The sequence below is a fragment of the Melanerpes formicivorus genome, unplaced genomic scaffold (assembly GCF_026170545.1).
Source record: "Melanerpes formicivorus ecotype bairdi unplaced genomic scaffold, bMelFor1.0.p_v2 SCAF_7, whole genome shotgun sequence".
NCBI classification, from domain to species: domain Eukaryota; kingdom Metazoa; phylum Chordata; class Aves; order Piciformes; family Picidae; genus Melanerpes; species Melanerpes formicivorus.
The window spans coordinates 527927-554107 of record NW_027142359.1 but is presented as its reverse complement, the minus strand read 5'-3'; the positions used below and the strand labels follow the sequence as shown (position 1 = coordinate 554107).

Below are 26181 nucleotides of genomic sequence, written 5' to 3'. Positions count from 1 at the left end.
CATCTTGTGTGCTCTTCAGAGTAACTTACACTTTGCCAGAAAACAGCACCTAAATGTGTTGCTGTCACTTTGATCTTTTGGGAGAGGTATGAGCACTTACTGCTTTGACAAGTTCTGCATGTGACAGCATTGTGCCAAGAAGGCCAATGGGATCCTGGTGTGCGTTAAGAAGAGTGTGTCCAGCAGATTGAGGGAGGTTCTCCTCCCCCTCTGCTCTGCCCTAGTGAGGCCCCACCTGGAATATTGCATCCAGTTCTGGGCTCCCCAGTTCAAGAGGGACAGAGATCTACTTGAGAGAGACCAAGGGAGGGCTACAAGGATGCTGAAGGGACTGGAGCACTGCCTGATGAGAAGAGGCTGAGAGCCCTGGGGCAGTTTACTCTGGAGAAGAGAAGACTGAGAGGGGATCTAATCAATGTCTATCAATATCTGAGGGCTGGCTTTCAGGAAGGAAGGGACAGCCTCTGCTCATTTGTGCTGTGTGATAGGACAAAGGGGCAATGGATGTAAACTGCAACACAGGATGTTCCACCTCAATTCAAGAAAGCGCTTCTTCATTTTCAGTGTCCCAGAGCACTGGAACAAGCTGCCCAGAGAGGTTGTGTAGTATCCTGCTCTGGAGACTTTCAAGCCCCATCTGGATGTGTTCCTGTGCTAGATTCTATGGTCCTGCTCTGGCAGAGGGGTTGGACTGGAAGATCTCTAGAGGTCACTTCCAACCCCTAACATCCTGTGATCCTGTGACATCTGCTTTATATTGTAGCAGTATGCCCTGTAATAGACTTTGTGAGCTCATTCCCAGTGTTCTGGGATTGCTTGTGTCACCTGTGGCATGGGTGTAGGAGGTGTTTGTGGGTTATTTATGGTTAGAAGGTGTGTCCCAACAAACATGCTCAGTGACTGGCACTACTGAGTGTATCTCTTTGCAGAGTTTCTCCTTAGCCTCTAGCAGTAGCTGCTTGTGATTTAGTTCTGAGATGCTAAGTTGGATCCCCAGTGGGGATTCCATGGGGGTATTGCTCAAGTCGCGACATCTCATTTAGCTGATTAGGTTTGCTGGCTAATCTCTGTAGGCTCCTCATGGAGGAGTAGGTCCTTGAAAAGGTGATTCATAATGTCTTACCTTGTTTTCTGTGCTAAGTTATTCCCTGGAGGATTACATCTGTCTCTAATAGCCACAGAGGGAGCCTAGGGAGGCTAGCTGACTGAATATGGTATCTAAAACAGGTTTCCCAGCTACACCTTGATCACCCTGCTTTCCTGGGGGTCTCATCATAACAAAAAAAGCCCCAACAGTTTGCAAGAGGATTTTTTTTTGAGGAGAAGCAGCTTGGTTGCAGCCTTTTCTACAAGCAAGTGTTGTAATACTGTTAGATTTCTTTTTTTTCAGATTGTCTACTGATTGTATTGTTACTTTAATTTAGAATAGAATAGAATTAACCAGGTTCGAAGAGACCTTTGAGACAATCGAGTCCAACCTATCATCTAACACCATCTAATCAACTAAGCCATGGCACCAAGAGCCCCACCCAGTCTCTTCCTAAACACCTCCAGTGATGGTGACTCCACCACCTCCCTGGGCATCACATTCCAATGGCAAATCACTCTTTCTATGGAGAACTTCTTCCTAACATTCAGCCTAAACCTCCCCTGGTGCAGCTTGAGACTGTGTCCTCTTGTTCTGCTGCTGCTTGCCTGGGAGAAGAGACCAACCCCCCCACGTGGCTACAACCTCCCTTCAGGTAGCTGTAGACAGCAATAAGGTCTGCCCTGAGCCTCCTCCTGGCTAAGCAACCCCAGCTCCCTCAGCCTCTCCTCATAGGGCTGTGCTCCAAACCCCTCACCAGCCTTGTTGCCCTTCTCTGGACATGTTCCAGCAAGTCAATTTAGAGATCTTGGGGTGTACGAGTGACAGAGCAAAAAGTAAGCCCTCTTTAATGGACAAAATAGGATTATGGACATACCACAAAGTGAACTGACTTCTCTGAGAGCTTCTCATACCTGTGTAGCTACTCTGTTTAAAATTTAGGCTCAAGTGTGTGCCAGGTTTGCAGCCCTCTTCTGCTGAATGGGCAATATTTTAATGTAGTTACTTCACAGTTGCTCCTTTACAGTGTGCAGCCATATGGAGGGTGAGTGTGGGTTGCATTCCTTGTCTGTACAGACACTAACTTTGTGTTTGGATGTATTAAAACATCTATTTGAGATGGTCTGGATGAGGGCATTGAGTCCATCATCAGTAAATTTGCTGACGACACCAAGCTGGGGCAGGAGTTGATCTGCTGGAGGGTAGAGAGGCTCTGCAGAGAGACCTTGACAGGCTGGACAGATGGGCAGAGTCCAACGGCATGAGATTGAACACATCCAAGTGCCGGGTTCTGCACATTGGCCACAACAACCCCATGCAGTGCTACAGGCTGGGGTCAGAGTGGCTGGAGAGCAGCCAGGCAGAGAGGGACCTGGGGGTACTGGTCGATGGTAGGCTGAACATGAGCCTGCAGTGTGCCCAGGCAGCCAAGAGGGCCAATGGCATCCTGGCCTGCATCGGAAACAGTATGGCCAGCAGGAGCAGGGAGGTCATTCTGCCCCTGTACACTGCACTGGTTAGGCCATACCTTGAGTCCTATGTCCAGTTCTGGGCCCCTCAGTTTAGGAAGGATGTTGACTTGCTGGAACGAGTCCAGAGAAGAGCAACAAAGCTGGTGAGGGGTTTGGAACACAAGCAATCACACGAGGCAATCCCAGGCACAAATACAGGCTGGGCAGTGACTGGCTGGAAAGTAGCCCTGAGGAGAGAGACTTGGGGGTGCTGGTGGACAAAAAGCTCAACATGAGCTCTCAATGTGCACTTGCAGCCCACAAAGCCAATCAGATCCTGGGCTGCATCAGGAGAGGTGTGGCCAGCAGGTCGAGGGAGGTGATCCTCCCCCTCTACTCAGCCCTGGTGAGACCCCACCTGGAGTACTGTGTCCAGTTCTGGAGCCCCTATTACAAGAGGGATGTGGAGGTGCTGGAACGTGTCCAGAGAAGGGCCACAAGGATGATCAGAGGGCTGGAGCACCTCTCCTGTGAGGACAGACTGAAGGAGTTGGGGCTGTTCAGTCTGCAGAAGAGAGGGCTCCCAGGTGACCTCATTGTGGCCTTCCAGTATCTGAAGGGGGCCTACAGGAAGGCTGGGGAAGGACTTCTCAGGATCTCAGGTAGTGATAGGACTAGGGGGAATGGAATGAAGCTGGAGGTGGGGAGATTCAGGCTAGATGTGAGGAGGAAGTTCTTCACCATGAGAGTGGTGAAGCCCTGGAATGGGTTGTCCAGGGAGGTGGTCGAGGCCCCGTCCCTGGGGGTGTTTAAGAGCAGGCTGGATGAGGCTCTGGCCAGCCTGATCTAGTGTGGGGTGTCCCTGCCCGTGGCAGGGTGGTTGGAACTAGATGATCCTTGTGGTCCCTTCCAACCCTGAATGAAACTATGAAACTATGAAACAAGCCCTATGAGGAGAGGCTGAGGGAGCTGGGATTGCTTAGCCTGGAGAGGAGGAGACTTGGGGGTGACCTTATTGCTCTCTACAAATACCTGAAGGGAGGTTGTAGACAGGTGGATGTTGGTCTCTTCTCCCAGGCACCCAGTACCAGAACAAGAGGACACAGTCTCAGGCTGCACCAGGGGAGGTTCAGGTTGGATGTTAGGAAGAAGTTCTATACAGAGAGAGTGATTGCCCATTGGAATGGGCTGCCCAAGGAGGTGGTGGAGTCACCATCATTGGAGGTGTTCAGGAGGAGACTTGCTGGGGTGCTTGGTGCCATGGTTTAGTTGTTTGGGTGGGTTGGATTGGTTGATGATCTTGATGTGATGATCTTGAAGGTCTCTTCCAACCTGGTCTGGTCTGGTCTATTCTATTCTATTCTAAATATGTAAGTGAGATCACCTTGGCAAGAGATGCTCTTATCCTGTATGACTAACAAAGTTTCTGTGTCATTCTTCGTGCTGTTCACAAATGTGATCACCAGTCATTGTAGGTAACAGTTTTATATTCTGTGTACTTCATAATTATATTAAGGCTTGGTACTGATGTCAGGAAAGGCTCAGTGCAATAATCCAGCCTGAAGATTTTTCACTTCAAATAAATGTACTTTGTAAATCTACTTTGGATGTTTTTTTCATGCCAGCAGTTCATGCCACAGATCATTTCTGTCTGTCTGGAACCTTACACTACTGTAGTCCTACTTGTTTTTGAACCCAAACATTTGTGGTTTTCATCTGGGCAGATTAAAGAAGCTGACTGCATCATATTTTGTTACTTACCTGGGTTACAAATAAAGGGGTAATAGGGTGAGAAGTTAATTATAATACATGAATTATTTATTAGTTTGCCTCTGCCTCCCACGTAAGTACGTTGGAAAGGTTATAAAGGTTTGGTATTTGGTTGAGATTATCTTCAGAACAGGAATGGTTACAGATGGTTAGAGAATAGTATTTGGGAAAAGATGAATCTAAAAGCAGTCAATATTACCCCATATCTCCTCTGTCTCCCCTCTTCCCAGCTTCTCTGTTTCACATAATCACAGAATGTTAGGGCTGGAAGGGACCTTGAGCAATCATCCAGTCCAACCCCCCTCCCAAAGCAGGATCACCTAGAGCAGATCACACAGGAACACATCCAGGCAGGTCTTGAATATCTTCAGAGGGGAAGACTCCACAACCCCCCTAGGCAGCCTGTTCCAGTGTTCTGTCACCCTCACAGTGAAATTCTTCTTCCTCCTGTTTCCATGGAACTTCCTATGCCTCAGCTTCCACCGTTGTCCCTTGTGCTGTCATTGACCATCACCCAGTGTGGTGGTTATAGGCTATGCCTTTAAAATTTAGCTGCAGATTTTGAGCAGAAAAGTGGAAGAATATAAATAAATCACTATTGGGTGTACAAAGGAAAACAAAATATTATTCTAAACAAATTCATTGGATAAATGTCTGGGATAAGAGAAGCTGTATCATAACAATTCTTCCCATTTCACATTCCCATTCCTTTTCTCTTTTCTTCTGATCTTGGCTGTTACTGCTTTGCTCGGGAGATAACGTGCTTCTGGCTGACCTTGGGATAAGTAACCCACTGCTTTCTCTTAACTCCTTTCTCTCTCTTGGGACAGGGGGGTTTGAGGGGGCTCTCACCCTTTACTTATTTATAAACATGAATGAGGACAGCCCTTAGTCTTCTCCTCTCCAAGCTAAGAGCCCTCAGCTCCCTCAGTCTCTGCTCATAAGGAAGGTGTTCCACTCCATTAATAATATTCATGGCTCTGCACTGGACTCTCTCAAAGTGGTTCCCTGAGGTCCTTCTTAAACTGAGGGGCCCAGAACTGGACACAGTATTCAGATGTGGCCTCACCAGGGTAGAGTAGAGAGGGAGGAGAACCTCTCTCAACCTACTGACCACAGCCCTTCTAATACAACCCAGGATGCCTTTGGCTACCTTGGTCACCAGAGCACATTGCTGGCTCATGGTCAGCCTCCCGTCCGCTAGGACCCTCAGGTCCTTTTTGCCTTCACTGCTTTCCAAGAGGTCAGTCCCCAACCTATCTTGCTCCATGGGGTTGCTCTGTCTCAGGTGCAAGACTCTACCCTTGCCCTTGTTGAACTTCATTAAATTTCTCCCTGCCCAACTCTCAGCCTGTCCAAGTCTGGCTGAATGGCAGCACAACCCTCCTGTGTCAGCCACTCCTCCAGCTTGGTGTCATCAGCAAACTTGCTGACAGTACCCTCTGTGCCCTCCTCCAGCTCATTTCCCTCCATCCCATCTTTGCACAGGGGTGAGGGGAGGGGTTTTGGATGTACTGCCACAACCTGTATCAGTGAAACTTTAGCTCTCAGCAGGGAAAGAAGTTGGCTTTGTTTTGACTAATGCTCTGTTTCCAAAAGTCATTAATTTTCAGTAATGATTTTACTCTCTCTTAATTTCCTCTGAAGTGCCATGCAAGTGAGTATTTTCATTATTCTGTCCAGACTAGATGTTATATTAATTGACCTGCAAATATCTGTGCTAATGGTACCTTCCCTTGTAACAGTACTGAATGTAATACATGAAGATTATTGGTTTGTTTTTTTGAACATAAAATAAGTGTGTTTATGTGAAAACACTTAACCACGCTAGTTAAGTGAAAAAATACATCTGTGGTGAAAACAAGAAGAAAAGGCTCTGAGGAAAACTAATTGTAGCCTTCCAGTATCTTAAGGGAGCTTACAAGAAAGCTGGGGAGGGACTTTTTAGGGTGTCAGGGAGTGATAGGATTAGGGGGGATGGAAAAAACTAGCACTGGGCAGATTCAGATTGGATGTTAAGAAGAAGTGCTTCCCCATGAGGGTGGTGAGACACTGGAACAGGTTGCCCAGGGAGGTGGTAGAAGCCTCATCCCTGGAGGTTTTTAAGGCCAGGCTGGATGTGGTTCTGAGCAACCTGATCTAGTGTGAAGTGTCCCTGCCCATGGCAGGGGGGTTGGAACTAGGTGATCCTTGAGGTCCCTTCCAGCCCTGATAATTCTATGATTACAGGTGTCAGGGTTTACACAGCAAGCGGTAAAGGTGAGGTAGCTCACCTTTATATCAGCAAGGACACAGAAAAGATGAGAATCTGTGTGCAAGTCATTCTTTGAGTGCTCTCTCTGCTACTTTCTGCAGTGATTCTCATAGGCATCCCCCAGGGTCCTTATTTATAGGGTAGCTGATTGGAAGGGGTGTCCTTAGGGTCACACAGATCATGTTCCACTAACTTTCCATTGCAGTCACGGTGTAACTTTTAAACAGAATTCTCCCCAGCACACAGTGGACCCCTCACTGTGCATATTTACTAGCAGGCAGATCTCTTTTTTAATACATTTGTATATTTATAGTCTTGATATCATAAATCTAGTGCAGGAGTGGGCTACTGCCTCAGGAGCTTGAATCCCTAGGGTTGATTATCCGTCATGCTGGTGCTGAATGTGAATGCAGCCTTCGACATGATTGTTACCCAAACAGATGTATTCCTCTTTTCATCATATTTTTCCACTGGTGGTAGTAGACCAGCATCGCTGCAAAGCTCCTTTGTTCTTAGCCCTGTCCTTTTGTCCTCTTGCCCTGTCATCCTTTGCCTAGCTAGTTGCAGATTTAATTGCTTTTCTTCACCTCTTTACCTAGCTTGTGCAGTGACTACCCAACACGGATCTGCTGCACAGTGCCCGTAGGTTTTTTGCCTGCCATTTCAATGTCCCTGATTTTTGTTCCTGGAATGCTGTCTAGCAGCACTTGGATGATGGTGATAAGTTGTCTCACCTTCTGTTAACATTCACCATGCAATAACCTCCTAAGCTGCTGTTATGTCATCGGATGTGTTCCAGGCTAAGCAGCAGCTCCATGAATTATTGCAAGATAGCTTCATGTATGTATTTTTATCTCTGGTGGCTCCATGAGCAGAGTGTGTCAGTGCTTTCCAGGAATCTGTAGCAGTCTGTCGATGCCACTGCAGAACTTAACAAATGAGTGAAACATAGCTTTGGTTCTTTCCCATTACTTTGTCCTCCTCATCTCTGTTTGCACAGGAGCGTGGTCTGCTGCAGCTTCAAGAGGGAGCATCATCATACAGCTTTAGGTCGGTGCTGTGTACCATGCTGTTGCTTTGCTATCATACTTTCATGACCTTTGTGTTAGGTAAGCTTGTTTATAATAACTCTTGGATTTGATTAGTTCTTGTGGGACCCAGAGGGGAAAAAAAAAGATGCTTCCATCACCTATTTCTGAGTGAATTACTTGTTCATGACCAGGTTAAATATGACTGATTTGTGGGTAGTTTTACAGTAGTGATCACAGCTGAAGAGAGTGTTTAATCTGAAAGGTGGAGGCTCAACATGTGAGTAGTTTTACAGTAGTGATCACAGCTGAAGAGATTGTCTTCATCTTCAAGGTGGAGGCTCAACGTGTAAGAAAGGAGACAATGGGGCATAGCAAAGGAAGCTCTGAGAACTGAATCTGGCTTCAGCAGTGTTATGGGTTGGATTGGATTTCCCCAATAGCTGTTTCAGAATCTGCCCCAAAGAGCAAATTCACCACAGTCAGAATGTGGAAGTAAATATGGAATTTTATTTACAAAAGGATATACACATAGAAGTATAAAAGGTAATAGCCATGTACAAAGTGTATTTGCATATATATACACAGCTTGACAACATCACAGCCCCCCCTGCACCCCAAGTCAGCTCTTCTATCCCTTCTTAGGGACAAAAGGGCCTCCAGAAGGCTATATACAACTACAGACACTCCCTCTCCACCTCTGCTGTACCTTAGAGCATCCAAAACAGAGAAGCCCAAGGTCAGAGGGAAAATAGCAGAGCCTGAAACGCAAAGCAAAGCATCCAAGAGAAGGAACATACTGTGATACAAGATATAATGTTTCTAGTACTCCAATGGAATTATATTAACCTGTCTATTATTATCATTCTGTGTCCAATCCCTACATAATTTATCTTCTACTTGAAGTATCTGGAAATTTCCCATTTACAATTAGTGTTTAAGCTGGGGACTAGCTCAAACTGCACCAAATAGTCAGGTGTGTTATTTGGGAGGGTAAAATAATGGCTGAAAGTTTCCATGTTATGTCTTGTCTCTGACATCTTGGGAGGTGATAACCTGCCCCTGAGGCACTTGCCTCTTCTCTCCAGCTGAAGCATTCTGCAAGCCCCTGCAGGTCTGCACACAAGTGCAGTGCTGTCAGGTCGTGCTGGTGGCTGGCACAGTGCTTCACCAAACTGTATTTACACCTTCCTTCACAGAGAGGGGAAGTGACACAGTGGCCAGATGAGGATGGCTGATCAGTACCTTGCATTCCTGTGCTGTGTTAGGTTGTTTTTTTATCCTTTTCTTACTGTTCCTATGACTTGTGTTTTTATGCATTCTAGGGACAGGGAAAGGAGATGTTGAAGAGGCAGAAAAACTACTTAAGCCTTACTTGGCTCGCTATCCAAAGGTAAAAAGAATCATAATTTAATGTGATGGAATAAATTATAAAATAAATAAATACAATTAAAATAAAATAAATAATAAAAACTAGAAATGGGTAGATTTAGATTGGACCTTAGGAAGAAGTTCTTCCCCATAAGGGTGGTGAGACACTGGAACAGGTTGCCCAGGGCGGTGGTGGGAGCCTCACCCCTGGAGGTTTTTAAGGCCAGGCTGGATGTGGCTCTGAGCAACCTGCTGTAGTGTGAGGTGTCCCTGCCCATGGCAGGGGGGTTGGAACTAGGTGATCCTTGAGGTCCCTTCCAACCCTAACAATTCCATGATTGTTTCATGTTTTCTTGCCAAATAGCAAAGATCTAGACTGTGTGGTCAGCTTGAGAACTGTTATGGAATACTTGCCTTTTTGTTATTATTTATTACAGGGAGCCATATTCCTGTTTTTTGCAGGCAGGATAGAGACACTAAAGGGTAATATTGATGAGGTAAGTAATCCTTTTGCTCTGGGGAAAGGATGTTTCAAAAGCTTCAGAAAAACCTCCTACAGGAAAAGTGTTTCACTTTTGGCTAATGCTTGGTGTTGTTTTGGTCTACATGTAATTTATAGTTTATGAATTACAAGTAGGAGTTTTGAAACCTCTTTTGACTAACTTGTTTGACCAGTTCGTTTTGCTGCCCTTCCTAATTTCTGGTGCTAATCTATTCCACCAGTATTAATGACAATTTTCTCATTGTCTTTCCTGTCCTGTGGCAAGTTGTGCCTTTGATAGCATCCAGTCATAATCATTTGCCATCAGTCTGAGTGGAGTCATACATGACTTGAAAGAAGTAGGGAGGTCCAGAATATGCTGACACAGAGTATCAGCTGGTATGCAATGCAGTAGCTCCCTTGAAAGGGCTTCTTTGGAGCTGCAACAATAAATGTCAGCTCAGCATCTGTCTTCTGACTTCAGTTTTCTAATTTCATTAGAGACAAAAATTCATTCTTCCCATGCTTACAACTTAATGTAACTTCCAGTAAGGGGCAAGCTCTGTAGCATGGGTGAACTTGCTAACACCAGGATGACTGTGGAGCCAAGAATATGAATAAGAATATGAAGCCAACAGATGTTGATTGGGCTACTAATACTTTGCAGGAACCATGCTGGCAGATCTGTTACAACACTGGTGTTTGTGCATTTACTAAGGTGGTGTTTGGAAATCTCTGTGTTCAGGCAGTTAATAGGTATGAAGAATGTTGTGAGGCTCAGCAGTACTGGAAGCAGTTTCACCACATGTGTTACTGGGAGCTGATGTGGTGCTTCACCTACAAGCGTCAGTGGAAGATGGCTTTCTTCTATGCAGACCTGCTAAGCAAAGAAAACACTTGGTCAAAGGTGAGTTAAGCAGAACAGAAGGGCAGAACACCCTGTAAGTGTCTCTGAACTTTCTATCAGTTTGGGCTGAGAATTTTGTGTAGCTTTGAAGACAAGGATTGTATAACCAAAGTGGCCTGCTGTGGCTCTTGGACAACACTGTCAATTGCAGACACACAAATATGTAGAAGTAGCATGCTAGTAACTACACGAGCCTAAAGGAAGGTGATCATGTGTATGCACTGTTAGATTCCAGTGTAAATAAATAATCACAGCTTAAAATGGTCCAGAAAAGTTCTGGAACTTACGGTTACTGTAGACTCCTCAAGGCCGCACTTGAGAACTCACCAAGTGCTTTTCTCTGCTATTGGAAAAGTTGTAAGGTTGACTGCTGCTTTGCTTTCCTTAGTTGCTCAGGAATCTGCATGGAATCAGTACTTTTCATACACTGAAATAATGAGACACTTCAAAACCCTCTAGAGCCTAAAATTTAGAATCATAGAATGGTTAGGGTTGGAAGGGACCTCAAGGATCATCCAGTTCCAACCCCCCTGCCATGGGCAGGGACACCTCACACTACAGCAGGTTGCTCACAGCCACATCCAGCCTGGCCTTAAAAACCTCCAGGGATGAGGCTTCCACCACCTCCCTGGGCAACCTGCTCCAGTGTCTCACCACCCTCATGGGGAAGAACTTCTTCCTGACATCCAATCTGAATCTACTCATTTCTAGGTTTTTTTCCACTTCCTCCTAGTCCTGTCACTACCTGACACCCCAAAAAGTCCCTCACCAACCTACTTTCAGATAATGCCATCAAGTTGTGATTTCACAGACAGACTATAGAGTAATTTATTTCATTTTTTTCCTCTGAACATCACCTTTTTGTAAGTTTTTCAGCATGTATTCCTGACACTAATAAAAGTTAACTTTACACAAACATAACATTTGTTCTGGGAATTTGGACATAAATTCTATGATGATGCAAAGTAAACCAGTGGATACAAACTACAGTGCAGGAGGTTCCACCTAAACATGAGGAGGAATTTCTTTACTTTGAAGGCTGCAGAGCACTGGAGCAGGCTGCCCAGAGAGGTTGTGGAGTCTCCTTCTCAGGAGACTTTCCATACCCATCTGGATGCATTCCTCTGCAACCTGCGCTAGATTCTGTGGTCCTGCTCTGGCAGGGGGTTTGGATTTGATGATCTCCATAGGTGTCTTCCAATCCCTAACATCCTTTGATCCTCTGAAGACACACCTGATAATAATGTGTATACTTCACTCTCTGAAATATGCACCTCGTGCTCAGAGTTTCCTAAGGTTACTTCTGTTTGTGCTCAGAAGCATCACCTTCTTCCTCTTTGCTGTTTTTGTGCTTTGTCTCAATACTGGGGATGCTGTAAATGCATTTTTTCTGTATAGATGTTCTTGATTGCACTTGCAGGCTACTTACATTTACATGAAAGCTGCTTATCTCAGTATGTTTGGACCAGAAGACTGCAGTCCTTTTGGCGACAGTGAAGTGGAATTATTTAGGTAAGCTCCCAGTTTACAGTTTCCTGTCACAGTGCTGGGGGAAGAAAGGCAAAAGGATTCATTGTGCAGTTTGGAAGATCTGAACAACAGTAGCATGGGATTGTGAGAAAATGCAGAATGGAACAGTCCCTTACACTAAAGTGGACCCTGGGTTCAGAAAGCAGATTTCCCCTGGGCTGGGAATACTTCATGGGCAGCACCATTAGGTCTGTCAGCCATGCAGTGGCTGCTGCTGCTGGCTGCTGCTGTTGCATGTAACGTTCACACTCTTTTTCAGTTATTTCCTTTAATGAAAATGGCATGTAAGAGATGAAAGTCTTCAATGGATTATGCTAGAAGATATGGAATAGTTAAATGTACAAGTGAATGTATGCATTATTAACACCATGAGATAACCCAGCTGGAAGGTTCAAGCTCAAAAAAGCCTAGACCTCGCTGGGGCAAAGAAAAGTGGTTACTGATTTTCACAATCTTTCTATAAAATGGAAATATATATCTTTTTTTTTGATGTGGTTACAACATATTGATAATTTTGGGGGTTTCTGTCTCTTACAGAATCATTACAAGCAGATCTCACTGGATTTGGGATCCATTATGAATGGAATAGCTTTGATCTTTGAAAGAATGGGAGGAACAGTGACAAAACCTTTCTTAGCCTGTGAAGAGAGATGTGCCCTTTTTAAGTCAGGGGCATCACCTAATTTATTCTTTGAGTGGGGAAGAGTCCCTCTTCCTCCTGCTTGATTGAAGAGGAAGCCTAGAGATATGTGTGCCCTGAATTAAGACAGATGTTGTGAATATGTATTGCTTGGCTTCCCCAGAGGTGGTAGCAGTGTGTTACAGTTTAAATTCTCTCTGGTGTGGGTTGGTTTGGTTTTGGTTTTTTTTCTTTAAAGTTTGGATGTGTGTGGCTTTTCTTTTTCCCCCAGAGGTCTACAGAGGAAAAATTCCTTACATTTTCCTTTAAACTTTCAGGATTGTTCCCAGTTTGAAACTGAAAATTGCAGGGAAGTCTCTCCCTACAGAAAAGTTTGCAATTCGGAAAGCACGACGGTATCTTTCTGCAAACCCCATTCCTTTGCCCGTTCCACCTCTGGTGAGTTAGAAATGCCCACCCCCTCCTCATTATTATCATGTTTTTAATGTATGGAAATAAAATCAAGAGAATTAGAATAGCATCTTTCCGTGTTTCTAAGGTAAAACCTCTGCAGGAGACTGGAATGTTCCCAAGGCAAAGCCAAATGAATGCGAGGAATGCTCTAAAATGGGGGGCATGCACCAGCCACAGGAGCTAAGCTAGCTGGTTGTGATACATCACTGTGCTCCTGTGTAACTTATCATTCCAGCTGTAGACCAGCATGCTCCTAACAGCTTGCTTTGGGTTCTGTTTTGAGGAAATTTACCCTAGGTCTTTTCTGTCATGTATCTACTTGAATGTCCAACAGAGGGCTACAAGGATGATGAATGGACTGGAGCACTGCCTTAGGAGGAAAGGCTGAGACACCTGGGGCTTTTTATTCTGGAGAGGAGAAGACTGAGAGGGAATCTAATCAATGTCTATAAATATCTGAGGGCTGGGGGTCAGGAAGGAAGGGACAGGGACAGTCTGTGCTCACTTGTGCCATGGGAGAGGACGAAGGGGCAATGGATGTAAACTATAGCACAGGAAGTTCCACCTCAGCATGAGGAGGAACTTCTGTATTGTAGGGGTCCCAGAGCACTGGAACGGGCTCCCCAGAGAGGTTGTGGAGATTCTTTCTCTGAGGACTTTCAAGACTGTCTGGAAGTGTCACTCTGGGCTGGGGTTTAGCAGAAGGATAGTCTGCACCCAGCGCGCTCCCTGGCGGGGCTGGGCGCCGCGTCTCTGGTGCCGTTGCAGTTGTGTTTCAAAGACAGCAGGTGGCGCAGCTGAGCAGTTAACGGCCGCCGAGGCAGCAGCGCGGGGGGCAGAATCCCGCCGCTAGGATTTTCTTTGCGCTGGGAATGGCCTTGCTGAGGGGCGCGTGTCCTCAGGCGAGTCACGGCTCGGAGATGCAGCCTAGAGTAAATGTCGTGTGAATCCTTCTGTTTCCATCTATGTCACTCTCGTGAGACCCCACCTGCAGCACTCTGTCCAGTTCTGGAGCCCCTATTACAGGAAGGATTTGGAGGTGCTGGAAGGTGTCCAGAGAAGGGCCATGAGGATGAGCAGAGGGCTGGAGCTCCTCTCTTATGGAGACAGACTGGGAGAGTTGGGGTTATTCAGTCTGGAGAGGAGAAGGCTCTGAGGAGATCTTATTGTGGCCTTCCAGTATCTGAAGTGGGGCTACAAGAAAGCTGGGGAGGGACTTTTGAGGGTGTCAGGGAGTGATATGGCTGGGGGGAATGGATCCCAGCTAGAGCAGGGGAGATTTAGATTAGATGTTCCAAAGAAGTTCTTCCCCATGAGGGTGGTGAGACACTGGAACAGGATGCTCAGGGAGGTGGTGGAAGCCTCACCCCTGGAGGTTTTTACGGCCAGGCTGGATGTGGCTGTGAGCAACCTGCTGTAGTGTGAGGTGTCCCTGCCCATGGCAGGGGGGTTGGAACTGGATGATCCTTGTGGTCCCTTCCAACCCTGACAATTCTGTGGTTCTGTTTCAAAACCATTGAACAAATCTGCCCTGGATACAGTAAGTTCAGTGCGTGTTTTCCAGGAGGTGAAAGCAGCAGCGCTGGGGTGAGCACGCCGTTCCAGCTCTGCTCGGCTGACACCTTTTTCTACTGTGGTTCCAAAACTCAGTTATCCTGCACAGAGTTTTTATCAAAAAGCTTTAGATTATGAAATACAGACTAGGTCATATGCATAGTCAAACAGAATAAATAACTTGTCATGAGGACCAATTGTAAGTGCATATGTAATCTTTCCATCTTTATGATTGCTAGTGGTAGGGGGCACATTGGGTCTGGAGCTAAACTCTGAAGAGAGCACTTCAGTTGGAATTAAAGCAGTAGTTTTTAGTAAAATTAACTCTTAAGAACAGTCAAATAAGAAAAGTTACTTTCTGTGGGAATGTCAGACTTGAAGAATTCAAGGGATTTACAGTTCAGCTTTAAAATACCCTTGGTTGTTTTGAAGCCCAGCTTAAAGGTTGGGGTTTATTTTGCTTTGCTGTCCTGAGATTTGGGTGGTTTGGTTTGTTTTTCTGTGGAAGCAATGCATGACAGTCAGTTATTATTACATTACAGTCAGTTACTATTATTATTTGACTTCATGTTTATAAAGATGTAAAGGGCAAGTGCTGAGAGGATGGAGCCAGGCTCTGCTGGGTGATGCCCAATGACAGCTCAAGGGGCAGTGGTAGAAGCTGAGGCAGAGGAAGTTCCATGGAAACAGGAGGAAAACTTTTCCCCTGTGAGGGTGACAGAAGACTGGAACAGGCTGCCCAGGGGGGTTGTGGAGTCTCCCTCTCTGGAAATATTCTGGCTGGATGTGTTCTGGTGTGATCTGCTCTAGGTGATGCTGCTCTGGCAGGGGGGGTTGGACTGGATGAACTTTCAAGGTCCCTTCCAGCCCCTAACATTCTGTGATTACTGCTCTGGGTAGGACACAACAGAAAGCCAAGTACCTTAACCCATTGTCACTTAGCCATATGACATGAATGTTTTAAGTCTGCCTATTTTGTTGGTATTCGCCTTCATCTATGAGTGAGACTGTGTTTGCATTCTGCTAAAGCCATCCCTGCATTGTGTAACTGGCTCTTTAGTTGTCTTCCAGGGCTAATTTGTTCTGAAAACCAATGTGACAAGATTTCAATTGCAATGAAAATATGTTTTGACAGACTGACTGTTTGTTTAAGGGATCTGTAACTTTTTCATCATGCTGAGATAAACGAAAGCTCTTCATAACTGCATTTACCTGGTGCTGCAATTAATGATGCTATCATTTTTCCCTGGTCCTAGGAAATGATGTATATCTGGAATGGCTATGCTGTAATTGGAAAATGTCCCAAGTTAACAGAAGGCATGTTAGAGACTTTAAATGAAGCAGAAGAAGCATTGGCAAAAAGTTCAGGTAATCAGTGATACAGTTCTGGGCCAGAACAATCCTCACCGTCAATACAGGCTGGGGGATGAGGTCAGAGAAGGCAGCCCTGTGGAAAAGGACTTGTGGCTTCTGGTGGGTGAGAAGCTGGGTGTGAGCCAGCAATGTGCACCTGGAGCCCAGAAGGCCAATGGCAGCCTGGGCTGCATCAAAAGCAGTGTGGGCAGCAGGTTGAAAGAGGTGATTGTGCCACATTGCTCTGGTGAGACCACACCTAGAGCACTGCATCCAGTTCTGGAGCCCTCAGCATCATTAGGGCATGGACCTGATGGAGAGGGTCTAGAAGAGGGTCATGAAGAAATGATCAGGGGGCTATGAGGACAGGCTGAGGGAACAGGAGGTGTTCAGCCTGGAGAAGAGAAGGCTCTGGGGAAAACTAACAGCAGCCTGCCAGTACCTGAAGGGGACTACAAGGAGGTTGCAGAGAGACTGTTTGCAAAGGCTTGCAGTGACAGGACAAGGGACAATGGCTTCAAATTAGAGAAGGGCAGATTTAGATTGGATGGTAGGAACAAGTTCTTTACTATGAGGGTAGTGGAATGCAGGAACAGGTTGCCTTGGGAGGTGTTTGGGACCCCATCCCTGGAGATATTCAAGGTGAGGCTGGACACGGCTCTGGGCAACCTGATCTACTTGAGGATGCCCCTGCCAACTGCAGAGAGGGTTGGACTAGATCATAGAATCATAGAATCAGTAAAGTTGGAAAAGACTTCAAAGATCATCAAGTCCAACCTATCACCCAACACCTCATGACTAATTAAACCATGGCTTCAAGTGCCACGTCCAGTCCCTTCTTGATCACCTCCAGGGACGGTGACTCTAGCACCTCCCTGGACAGCACATTCCAATGGCCAATCTCTCTTTCTGTGAGGAACTTTCTCCTCACCTCCACCCTAAATTTCCCCTGGTGCAGCTTGAGACTGTGTCTTCTTGTTCTGGTTCTGGTTGCCCAGGAGAAAAGACCAACCCCCACCTGTCCACAACCTCCCTTCAGGTAGTTGTAGACGGCAGTAAGGTATCCCCTAAGCCTCCTCTTCTGCAGGCTAAACAACCCCAACTCTCTCAGCCTTTCCTCGTAGGGCTTGTGCTCCAGACCTCTCCCCAGCCTTGTTGCACTTCTCTGGACACCTTTCAGCATCTCAACATCTTTCTTAAACTGAGGGGCCCAGAGCTGGACACAGTACTCAAGGTGTGGCCTAACCAGTGCTGAGTACAGGGCAGAATGACCTCCCTGCTCCTGCTGGCCACACTGTTCTTGATGCAGGCCAGGATGCCATTGGCCTTCTTAGCCACCTGGGCACACTGCTGGCTCATGTTCAGCTGCTGTCAACCAGTACCCCCAGGTCCCTTTCTGCCTGGCTGCTCTCCAGCCACTCTTTCCCCAGCCTGTAGCGCTGCATGGGGTTGTTGTGACCAAAGTGCAGCACCTGGCACTTGGACTTGTTAAATGCCATCCTGTTGGACTCTGCCCGTCTGTCCAGCCTGTCAAGGTCCCTCTGGAGAGCCCTTCTACCTTCTAAAATTGCAGCCTCCTTTCCTTCCAGGACTTTAATGATTGTATTAATTTTCTATTTGCTCCAGATTGCTTTAAACTGGAATTTCATAACTGAGTGCCTGAACCTTTAAAAGCAGAACTGTAAATAGTTTGACTGAGGTTTTTTGTATTAATATTATTTGTTATGGTATCTGCTGGATGACCTTTGGAGGTCCCTTCCAACCCAAACCATCCTATGATTCCATGGTAGAAGATGGTAAAAGGAAGTCTGCTAGAAGAAGTAACATTTATAAACACAATTCTAGGCAGATCAGTTTTGCATTTAGGATAGGTCCCTAAACGTTTGCTGACACAGTCCAGGACAGTTTGTAAGGGCAAGTTGTAAGTAGAGACAAGTGAGCATGTTCTTGGGCCAGATGTCCAGGAGAGACAATTGATCTGTTTGGGGTTTTTTTAATTCTTATGAAGTAACTCTTTTGTGGCTCTGAATCATCTCACTCTGTACATACTTAGTGTGCCAACTTTTGTCCTCTTCCTTTTTCCTTCCAATTTAGTTTGCATTTTCCCTGGGCTTTGCTTTGGTCACAGGTTGGACTCGATGATCCTCGAGGTCCTTTCCAACCTAAGTGATACTGTGATACTGTGATATGTATGCAGGGGTCTCTGTGGGACTTAGCAATAGGAGTGACTCCAGTTACAGGATCAAGACCTCCAGCTGCACAGTCCAAAGGGAAGCAGCTATTAATCAGAAGGTGAAGGGATGTGAGGCGCAGGGACCAGAGCCTGGAATATTTTTATTTAGGCAAACAAAGATGGAGAGCTTCTGAAACTCATGCATATGAAGAGGTCAGGTGAGTCAGTGTTTCCAAAGTGGACACCTTGAATTAGTGTTTAGGAGTCAGAACAAGAAGGTTGTGGAACAGCCTTTCAGGGAGAGTAGGGAAGGAAAGAGCAACCCAGCAATTTGTAGAGCAAGTCTGATCCTTTGATGAAAGGCTTGGTGTGTGTTTGTCTGTGTCAAATGAACTAAATAGATCAGTTAGTTCCCATGGTGCTCACCCCTGCCTATGTAAGAGTTTCTCTACAGGTAGGAAAGTCTCTGCTGCTCTGGAGTTTTCTGAAATACGTCATTTACTTTCCCTTGCAGCTACGGAATTGCTAGCAGATGACCAGTGTGTGATAAAGCTGTTGAAGGGCTTATGCCTCAAGCATTTGGGCAAGATCTCAGAAGCAGAAGACCATTTTAATTACATCTGTTTAAAGTAAGTTTAGATGCCTGGCATACAGGAGAGCTCTTGAATTTCTCAGTAACTGTTCATTTGAAGCAAAGAGAGGTGCAACCATGATAGGAACAGAAGGGAGAGCACCACAGTGGCTGTTGTATTTATCTCAGTTGCTTTGGTGTCAAGGAATTGAAATTTTAGCCATGTATGGAAGAAGATGACCTTTTTGCTGATATATTTTCTCCTTTTAAGGAACTATAGGTGCATAAAATGTTTGAGATACCTCTTCCCTTTTTGTGCCCCGTTCCTCTTACTAGTGGTGAGGAAGCTGTACCCAAAACGCAAACGCAGTCTGCAGAGACAGATGATTACACTTGGAACTTTTGTACCTCATGGCATCTCTTTTTGTCAGATCACATGTACAGAGCTCATAATACTTCATCTTTCCTAATTCTTCCCTGATAACAAAGGCAATGTTTTGTAATCCTGAGAAACAGTAGGAGGTGCAGGATGGTTGTGCACAATGCACATTGACAAGCCGGAAGGTGGCTTTGGATAGAGAAGTGTTGTAATAGATTGCTGACTCTTTCTGAGCTTCACTAGTCTCCTGTTCATTTGTGTTTGGAGCTGTTACACGAGGGAAACATCATTTCAAGGTCTTGAGGCTATTTCTTTTCCAATGCAGTGAGAAGAAGATAAAATATGATCATTATCTAATTCCAAATGCCATGCTGGAGCTGGCAATACTGTATCTAGACCAGGACAGAAGAGAAGAAGCAATAAAACTGCTGGAAAGAGCAAAGTAAGTGAGTGAAAAGCTCTGTGCTGATGTCTGCTGGGTCAGTCTGGTGTCTCACTGGATAGCAGGAAGCAGAACCATTTCATTAATACCATGGAGACTCATTGCATGTTTTTTTGGTGTAAGCACAGAGGCCTTGGTTTCTGTTGGGACTTCACTAGACTTTATTCAGTCTGTGACTGACACATCCATTCTGCTAAGAGGAAAAACAAGATGTTAATAGAAGTGTCAAAGGCTTCCATGAGAAATAATCCATGTGTAGCAAAATGCAATAATCTTTATAGTCTGTTTACTTATTCATAACAGATGTAGTCAATGAAGTCCAAGCTCTTGTGCTTTGGCTAACATTACTCACACTGATGGCTGGCAGTGCTGTTTATCAAAATACCATTTTTGCCTCTCTCTCAGGCTTTACTTCTCCAGTGAGCCAAAATTTCTTGAGGGGAGGGAATCCAAACCCAACAGCCCCTGCCCTCTTCAGGCATCCTGCAGCAGGTTAGACAATGATTAAGTGCAGATGTCTGCATCTTTCCAAGTGCAGAGTCATGCCAGTCACTGCCACAGGTGTGAGTAGCTACAAAACTGAGGGCTGGCCCCAAGCTTGGAAGGGGTCGGAGTTTTTGTGTTGAGCTTCTGTCCAAGTCAGTCCCCTATGCGAGGCAGAGGGTGGTGAATCAGCCTGCCAGAGACTATGCCAAAAGCCTGTCAACACAAAAATTCAAACATTGCAATTCTTAGGTTCCTGTGCTCATGACCCTGATTGCTTTAGCAAAACACCATGGAAAATATTTCACTTGGTTTCACATTCCTCAAAGCATGCCTCTCCTCCTGTCCTCATTTCCTTTGTTCAAATCTCTCTTAAGGAGAGATCTAGAAATCAGTGATTCTGAGCTTCCAGTTCCAGCTGGTACTTTTCTTCTGTCCCTTCCTGCTCAGCCATGGCACCTTTTTCCTGATGGCTCCACGTGGCCCAGCCACAGGCCCTCTGAAGGGAAAATGTTTGCCTTAAAGAGCACCAGCAGACAGCAGCTCCTAAAACTTTGTTGTATGTATGTGTATGGTGTATGAAAAGCTAATATTCAGACTTTGCTCTGCTGAAAGCACTCAGGGAAGCTGTAATGATACACACACAAAACAACTCCCAGCACCACAACCTTCCCCTGGTATCTGTCAGTAAAAAAGCCAAAGGTGCAGTCCTTACATGTCCACTAGTAGCTGCTGCACCTCATCAGAATGCTGGTGGCTGATAAGCTTTCAGCTGAAAAGGCTGCTGGCCTGAGCAGCCGGCAGAGGGAGGATGCCTTGTCCCTGCTGGGGTCAGGACTGCAGAACTGTGTTTGCCATTGGCAGGAGCACAGAGGAGAGCTTGGCTTGTGCATGATGCCTGATTTGCTTGACCTAAATCCACAGAGTGCTGCTGGCTGGAACGTTGCAGCTCTGGGAGAAAGAGTGGAATGAGATGATAAACAGTTTTGGCTTGGTCATGCATTTCTATTTATGTAACTGTAAGCTACAAGCAAGGCTGTCAGCCTCCTGATGAGAAGTACAATACCTGCATGGCAAAATCTGCTTCGTTTAAGGACAGCTCTCTGTCAGCTCAGCATGCAGCAGAACCCAGTCACCTCCTTTCCTCAGTCAACCTCTTGGGTGCTGCACACAGAAAATGATGAGTTGGTGTAGGATGGATGTGGAATCCCTTGTTTTCACAAGGAGACTGCTGCTGCCATAGTGACAGATGCCATGTTTCTCTGGTCCATATGAATTCTGCAGTGAAATGCTCTTAAAGCACTGTGTAAAGCTGACCAATATCTTCTGAAAGAAAATGAGCATGGTCTAATCCTCTTTGGTGTCTGGGTTCTGTATCCCTCCCACAGCAGAATCATACAATTATAGAATGGGCTGGGATGGAAGGGACCTCCAAAGGACATCCAGTCCAACCTCCTTGCAGTCAGCAGGGACATCCCCAACTAGATCAGGTTGCCCAGGACCTCATTGAGCCTCACCTTGAATATCTCCAGGGAAGGGGCCTCAACCACCTCCCTGAGCAACGTGTTCCAGTGTTCCACCACCCTCAGCACAAGCCTACCCATCAGTGTACAATACATAGAGCATCACAGGTTAAGGGTTGGAAGGGACTTCTGGAGATCTTCGAGTCCAACCCCCCTGCCAGAGCAGGGCCATCGAATCTAGCACAGGTCACACAGGAACACATCCAGATGGGTCAGGAAAGTCTCCAGAGGAGACTCCACAACCTCTCTGGGCAGCCTGTTCCAGTGCTTTGTGACCCTTACAGTAAAGAAGTTTTCCTCATGTTGAGGTGGAACCTTCTTTGCTGCAGTTTCCATCCATTGCCCCTTGGTCTCTTCTCTCTAGCAACCAGCACCAGAACAAGAGGACACAGTCTCAAGCTGTGCCAGGGGAAGTTTAGGCTGGGGGTGAGGAGAAAGTTCTTCACCGAGAGAGTCATTGGTCATTGGAATGGGCTGCCCAGGGAGGTGGTGGAGTCCCCATCCCTTGAGGTGTTCAAGAGGGGATTGGGTGTGGCACTTGGTGCCATGGTCTAGTCATGAGGTCTGTGGTGACAGGTTGGACTCGATGATCCTTGAGGTCTCTTCCAACCTTGGTGATACTGTGATACTGTACTATCACAGGGTGCAACAGAGAGCTACTTCTGGTCAGGGCTTCAGTGTAGGGATGCTGCTAGGAATATGCTCAGGACTTTTAGATGCTTTGTCTGTTAAGGGCTTCCAGGACTTCTGCTCTTAAGGACACTTGAAGACTCTGTAATGCAAGGAATTCTTCAATGCTGCAATAAAAGACTTCTGGGAGAACTTCTGAGATTCTCTGCTTTTCTGGAATCTCATTGCGATACGGCAGCAGGGTTTGTGCCTTCATTCATCACCCAACGGCCCCCGAACTGGGGGAAGCTCCACAGTCAGTATTTTGATTGAGTGGAGCAGATTTAATTTCTTATGAAGCTGTATTTTTCTGGTAATTGTCAGACAGTGGAGCCACATCCAAGTACAAAGAGCTGCATTGTCTGGCTAGGAAGACATGGCTGGTATTTCAGAGGAGGCAACAAAGCAGCTGGTGAAGAAAGGCTTTTTTGCTGCCTTACAATTGTTTTGCCTAGAACAGTAACATAAAGATAACTTGAGCACGTTCCTAAAATACCTATTGATCAGAGTGGATCTGCTTTTGTTTCAGACAAAACTACAAGAATTACTCCATGGAAACAAGAACACATTTCAGAATTCAAGCTGCCCTGCACCAAGCCAAATCCTCCCCAGAAAACGGAATGCACTCTGGAGCCTCAGCGGTGTCGTAACTTTTTCTTCTTTGATGTCCTGTTTGTTGCAGAATTCAGTGCAGAAAATCACTGACACTTCAGAATGGTTTTTTTTTTCCCCCTTCTCTTTCAAGTCAGTGAGAAACCAAATAATTTAAACATTTTAAAGGTTGATGCATAAAACATGAATCTGGTGTAATAACATGGCAAACCCCCACCCCAGGCAAACCCCCACCCTGACAACATTGTTTTGCCAGCAGTGGCATTTTGAATGCTCACAGCTGTGTAACTCCTTTCTCAGTCCTGTCTGCCTTTTCCTGGTGTTCACCACGCTTACTAAGCAAGCTACAGCATTATGGGGAACAGCTGAAAGAAGCTAAGCTTGAAAGGTTCACAGATGTAGTCTCAGTTAGCTATAAAAGTTTGTTTGAAGCACCTGAGGAGGAAGCATCACTTTTTCCAAGGGCCTGCTTAGTTGAAACGTTGTGAGAAAAATCTCTGGGCAGCAGAAGCACAGCAGGGAGGAGCTCTGAGTCTTGGGCATTTCTAGTTGTGGACAGAAAGCTTCTCTTTCTCTCTGTTGTTTTTTTTTACCAGTCACATTTTTGCTTCTAGAAGAAACCTTTAGGTGAAAACAATGGTCTCCCTTATGGAAGTAGCTTCAATGTTTCCTTAATTTTGTTTTCATGTCAAGTCTGCTGAATAATTTGCCTAAGGATTTTTGGGGGGGGGGAAGGTGGTGAAAGTACAAAACTGCATCACTTCTTCTTTGACAAGTTTAAAGATGGGAGGCCCTTAGCAAACAGGTTTGGTTTTTTCATCAGGATGAACATGATCTGAGGTTTATATCAGATTTGAAGCACAAGTCCTTGAAGGTCACTTAAGAAGCAGTGATGCTGCACCTCTGCACAACAGCACAGGAGTTCCTGTGACAGTTGATTCTGTGTTAAAATGGTTGTTCTTAGGTTTGCCTAACTTGAGTTGTCCAGGTTTAAGGAGACTGTGTGGTAATGTTTCCTGTGTTAGGAAGCTGGGGTTGGAGTGAGCTCCTGTGGCACAAGTGCTCTGCTTTTCATAAGGAGAGCCCTTGATCTTTTGGCTGTCTTGATTTTTTGGGGGGGAATTTCCATGTGAAGGGCTTTGAGGCTAGAGTGGTCTGCTTTCCAGTGCTGTCTCCCATAGGATTGCTGCTTCTCCACAGAACTGGTGGTCAGGCATCTCTGCAGGACTGGTGGTTAGACATATTTGACTCCCTATTTACTGTTCTCCAGGCTAGCTCCATGTTTGTGTGCCTGTTGGTTTTCAAGGGACACTTCTACCTCCCTTTTGAAAGAGCTTCTTCCCTGTGATCCATTATGATACGTGGAGATGGGAGGTCTTCTGGCAGCCCTTTTTCTCCAATGGAGATGTTCTTCAGGAAGTCTGCTGTCTCTGTACCTCACACTGAATATTCTTTCTAAAGTGATTGTTCCCACCAGAAGAAAAGAGTGGCAGTTTCTAGCTCTGCTTTTACCTCCTCTAAGGAAATGACACTGTTGTATCATTGCAAATTAATATGCAAGGAGACAGAACCGCTTGTTCCTCGACACAGGGAACTTGCTTTGTCTTAAAAATAGACACCCTTTACAAAAGTCTTCCCAAGTTAGATGAAAAATGCCCTTTGTTGTTTTATTTTAATGGCTTTCTCAGATAAATTCAGTTCAGATAAAATTAGTTATGAACAGTTACACTTACTTACACACTGCACAGCAAAGCTTAAGTGTAAAAATCCACTTGTTCTTTGTACAGAATAAAAAGAGATTCTTGTTCTATTTCATGCCTGTGATGCCTCTTCTTCCAGCTGTGTCCTTTCCAAATATTTTGGCTCCTTAGCACCTTTGAAGCAAGTGATGCCATGAAAATTAGCATGGATTGCACTCTGCAGCAAGTGAACAATCCTTCTGACTATGGATTCAGCTCTTGAGGCCACTGAAAAGCTCTTGGAAGTGTCAGCCACGCTCAAGTGTTGCCTCATCTGAGCTGCAGTGCACAAAGGACACACTGTGCAGCAGGCAGTCTGCTTTCCCCAGTCTTTGCAGCAATGGAGATCCTCCCATTTTCATAGTCAGCTTTGGTGGAGCATCAGCACCAGTTACATCATGGACTTGATCTCTGGCTTCAGCTGAGAATTTTGTCATTACCCATGAGCACGTAGATTTCAATCTGTTGTTTTAACTCCCAACCAATAGGAAATACCTTCCTGACTCAACAACAAAGATCTGTGGACTACCATGGTGAACTCACTGAAGAAGAGTAACACCTTGCTTGCTAAAGGATGAGCAGAAAGCCTGGAATGTTGTCACTATACCTTTTTCAATATGTTAGATACTGAGTTGCTCACCATTACTCTTTGTTCTTCAACATACTTCATTTTGATGCCCTTCCATGGCAGGGATCTAAAACTCAGGTGTCAGCCTGGGCTGGAAGGTCTGTGCTGGGGTTGTTTGCCCATTATTGCTGCTCCTGAAGCTGCTGCAGTCTGCCTGAATCAGCTCTGCAGAGTGGTCAATTCCTTCATCAGTCTGGAGTCCCAAGTACAAGGAGTTAGGGAGAGCACAACCGGTGAGAGTTCTCAGACAGCTTCAGTGTTCCCATGTTCACCTACCAGAAACCAGCAGATACCCTCTTGGAATAACAAACCAAGGATTTTCATCATGGCCTTTGCAGAAGGAGCACTTCTGCTTTCAAACATTGACTTGTCTGACTAATGAATGCTAAGGAAGCCTAGCAGGCTTTAGCCAGCAGCTGCTGCTAGCAACTCTTCTCAGTCCTCAGCAGTTCTGGAGAAGTTAACCAAAGGGAAGCTACTAAATCATTAGTAGAAAATAGTTTACTGCACTTAGTTGGACATTCATCATAAAGTTTAGAAACTGTATTTATTTTTCTGTGCATTTTTTTTAGTAGCACTGCAAAGGGGTTCCCATCCAGTCACTGAGGAGGGGTAGAAATTCCTGCTCAGTTTCCTGGATGTCTGCAGCAGTGGCTGTGATGCCCCAAGTATAGTGCAGCCACATCAGAAAATTCAAGTGGCCTGGAAGGAAAGAGCAATGAAATGATCATCAATACTATCTACTCCATGGAATCCATGTATGTGGTCTGGCATTAAACTGAAGGGAGGATATGGGCTGAAAAGCCAGCAGCTTAGGCTGAGGTCTGATGAGCCCAAATAACACCAGGTGAGGTAAGCTGTCGGGTGAAGAATGTTAGGCTGAAGCTGAACCTGGTCAAAGGTTTCCTTGACAATCAGGAGAGATTTTGATGAAGTCATAAACTTGGATTCGACTGCTGTGATTTGGAAACACCCAGTTGTGATTGTTCAGATAAACCAGTAGCACAGGATCATGCTTTGATTCATCACTGACACAGCTCTGTTACAATCTACACTGAACACGTTCTGTCACGGATGGTTCAT

The 26181-nt window shown here is 45.6% G+C and overlaps 1 protein-coding gene across 4 annotated transcripts in view; it reads left to right on the top strand.

Annotated features, from left to right (window-relative positions):
- TTC39A (tetratricopeptide repeat domain 39A) overlaps positions 1-24574 on the top strand; it is a 66112-nt gene extending 41538 nt beyond the window's left edge. For 2 of the 4 annotated variants that reach the window (XM_068140584.1, XM_068140585.1), the window contains exons 9-18: positions 7563-7671; positions 8916-8983; positions 9399-9458; positions 10188-10349; positions 11770-11861; positions 12837-12957; positions 15783-15894; positions 18567-18681; positions 19328-19444; positions 22649-22870. In XM_068140584.1, coding sequence (XP_067996685.1) covers positions 7563-7671; positions 8916-8983; positions 9399-9458; positions 10188-10349; positions 11770-11861; positions 12837-12957; positions 15783-15894; positions 18567-18681; positions 19328-19444; positions 22649-22769 — 1077 coding nt within the window. In that variant the 3' untranslated portion in view covers positions 22770-22870. Of the gene's footprint in view, positions 1-7562; positions 7672-8915; positions 8984-9398; positions 9459-10187; positions 10350-11769; positions 11862-12836; positions 12958-15782; positions 15895-18566; positions 18682-19327; positions 19445-22648 lie in introns of all 4 variants that reach the window. The other 2 variants (XM_068140586.1, XM_068140588.1) reach the window with 2 other exon arrangements.
- Positions 24575-26181: the final 1607 nt, after the last annotated feature.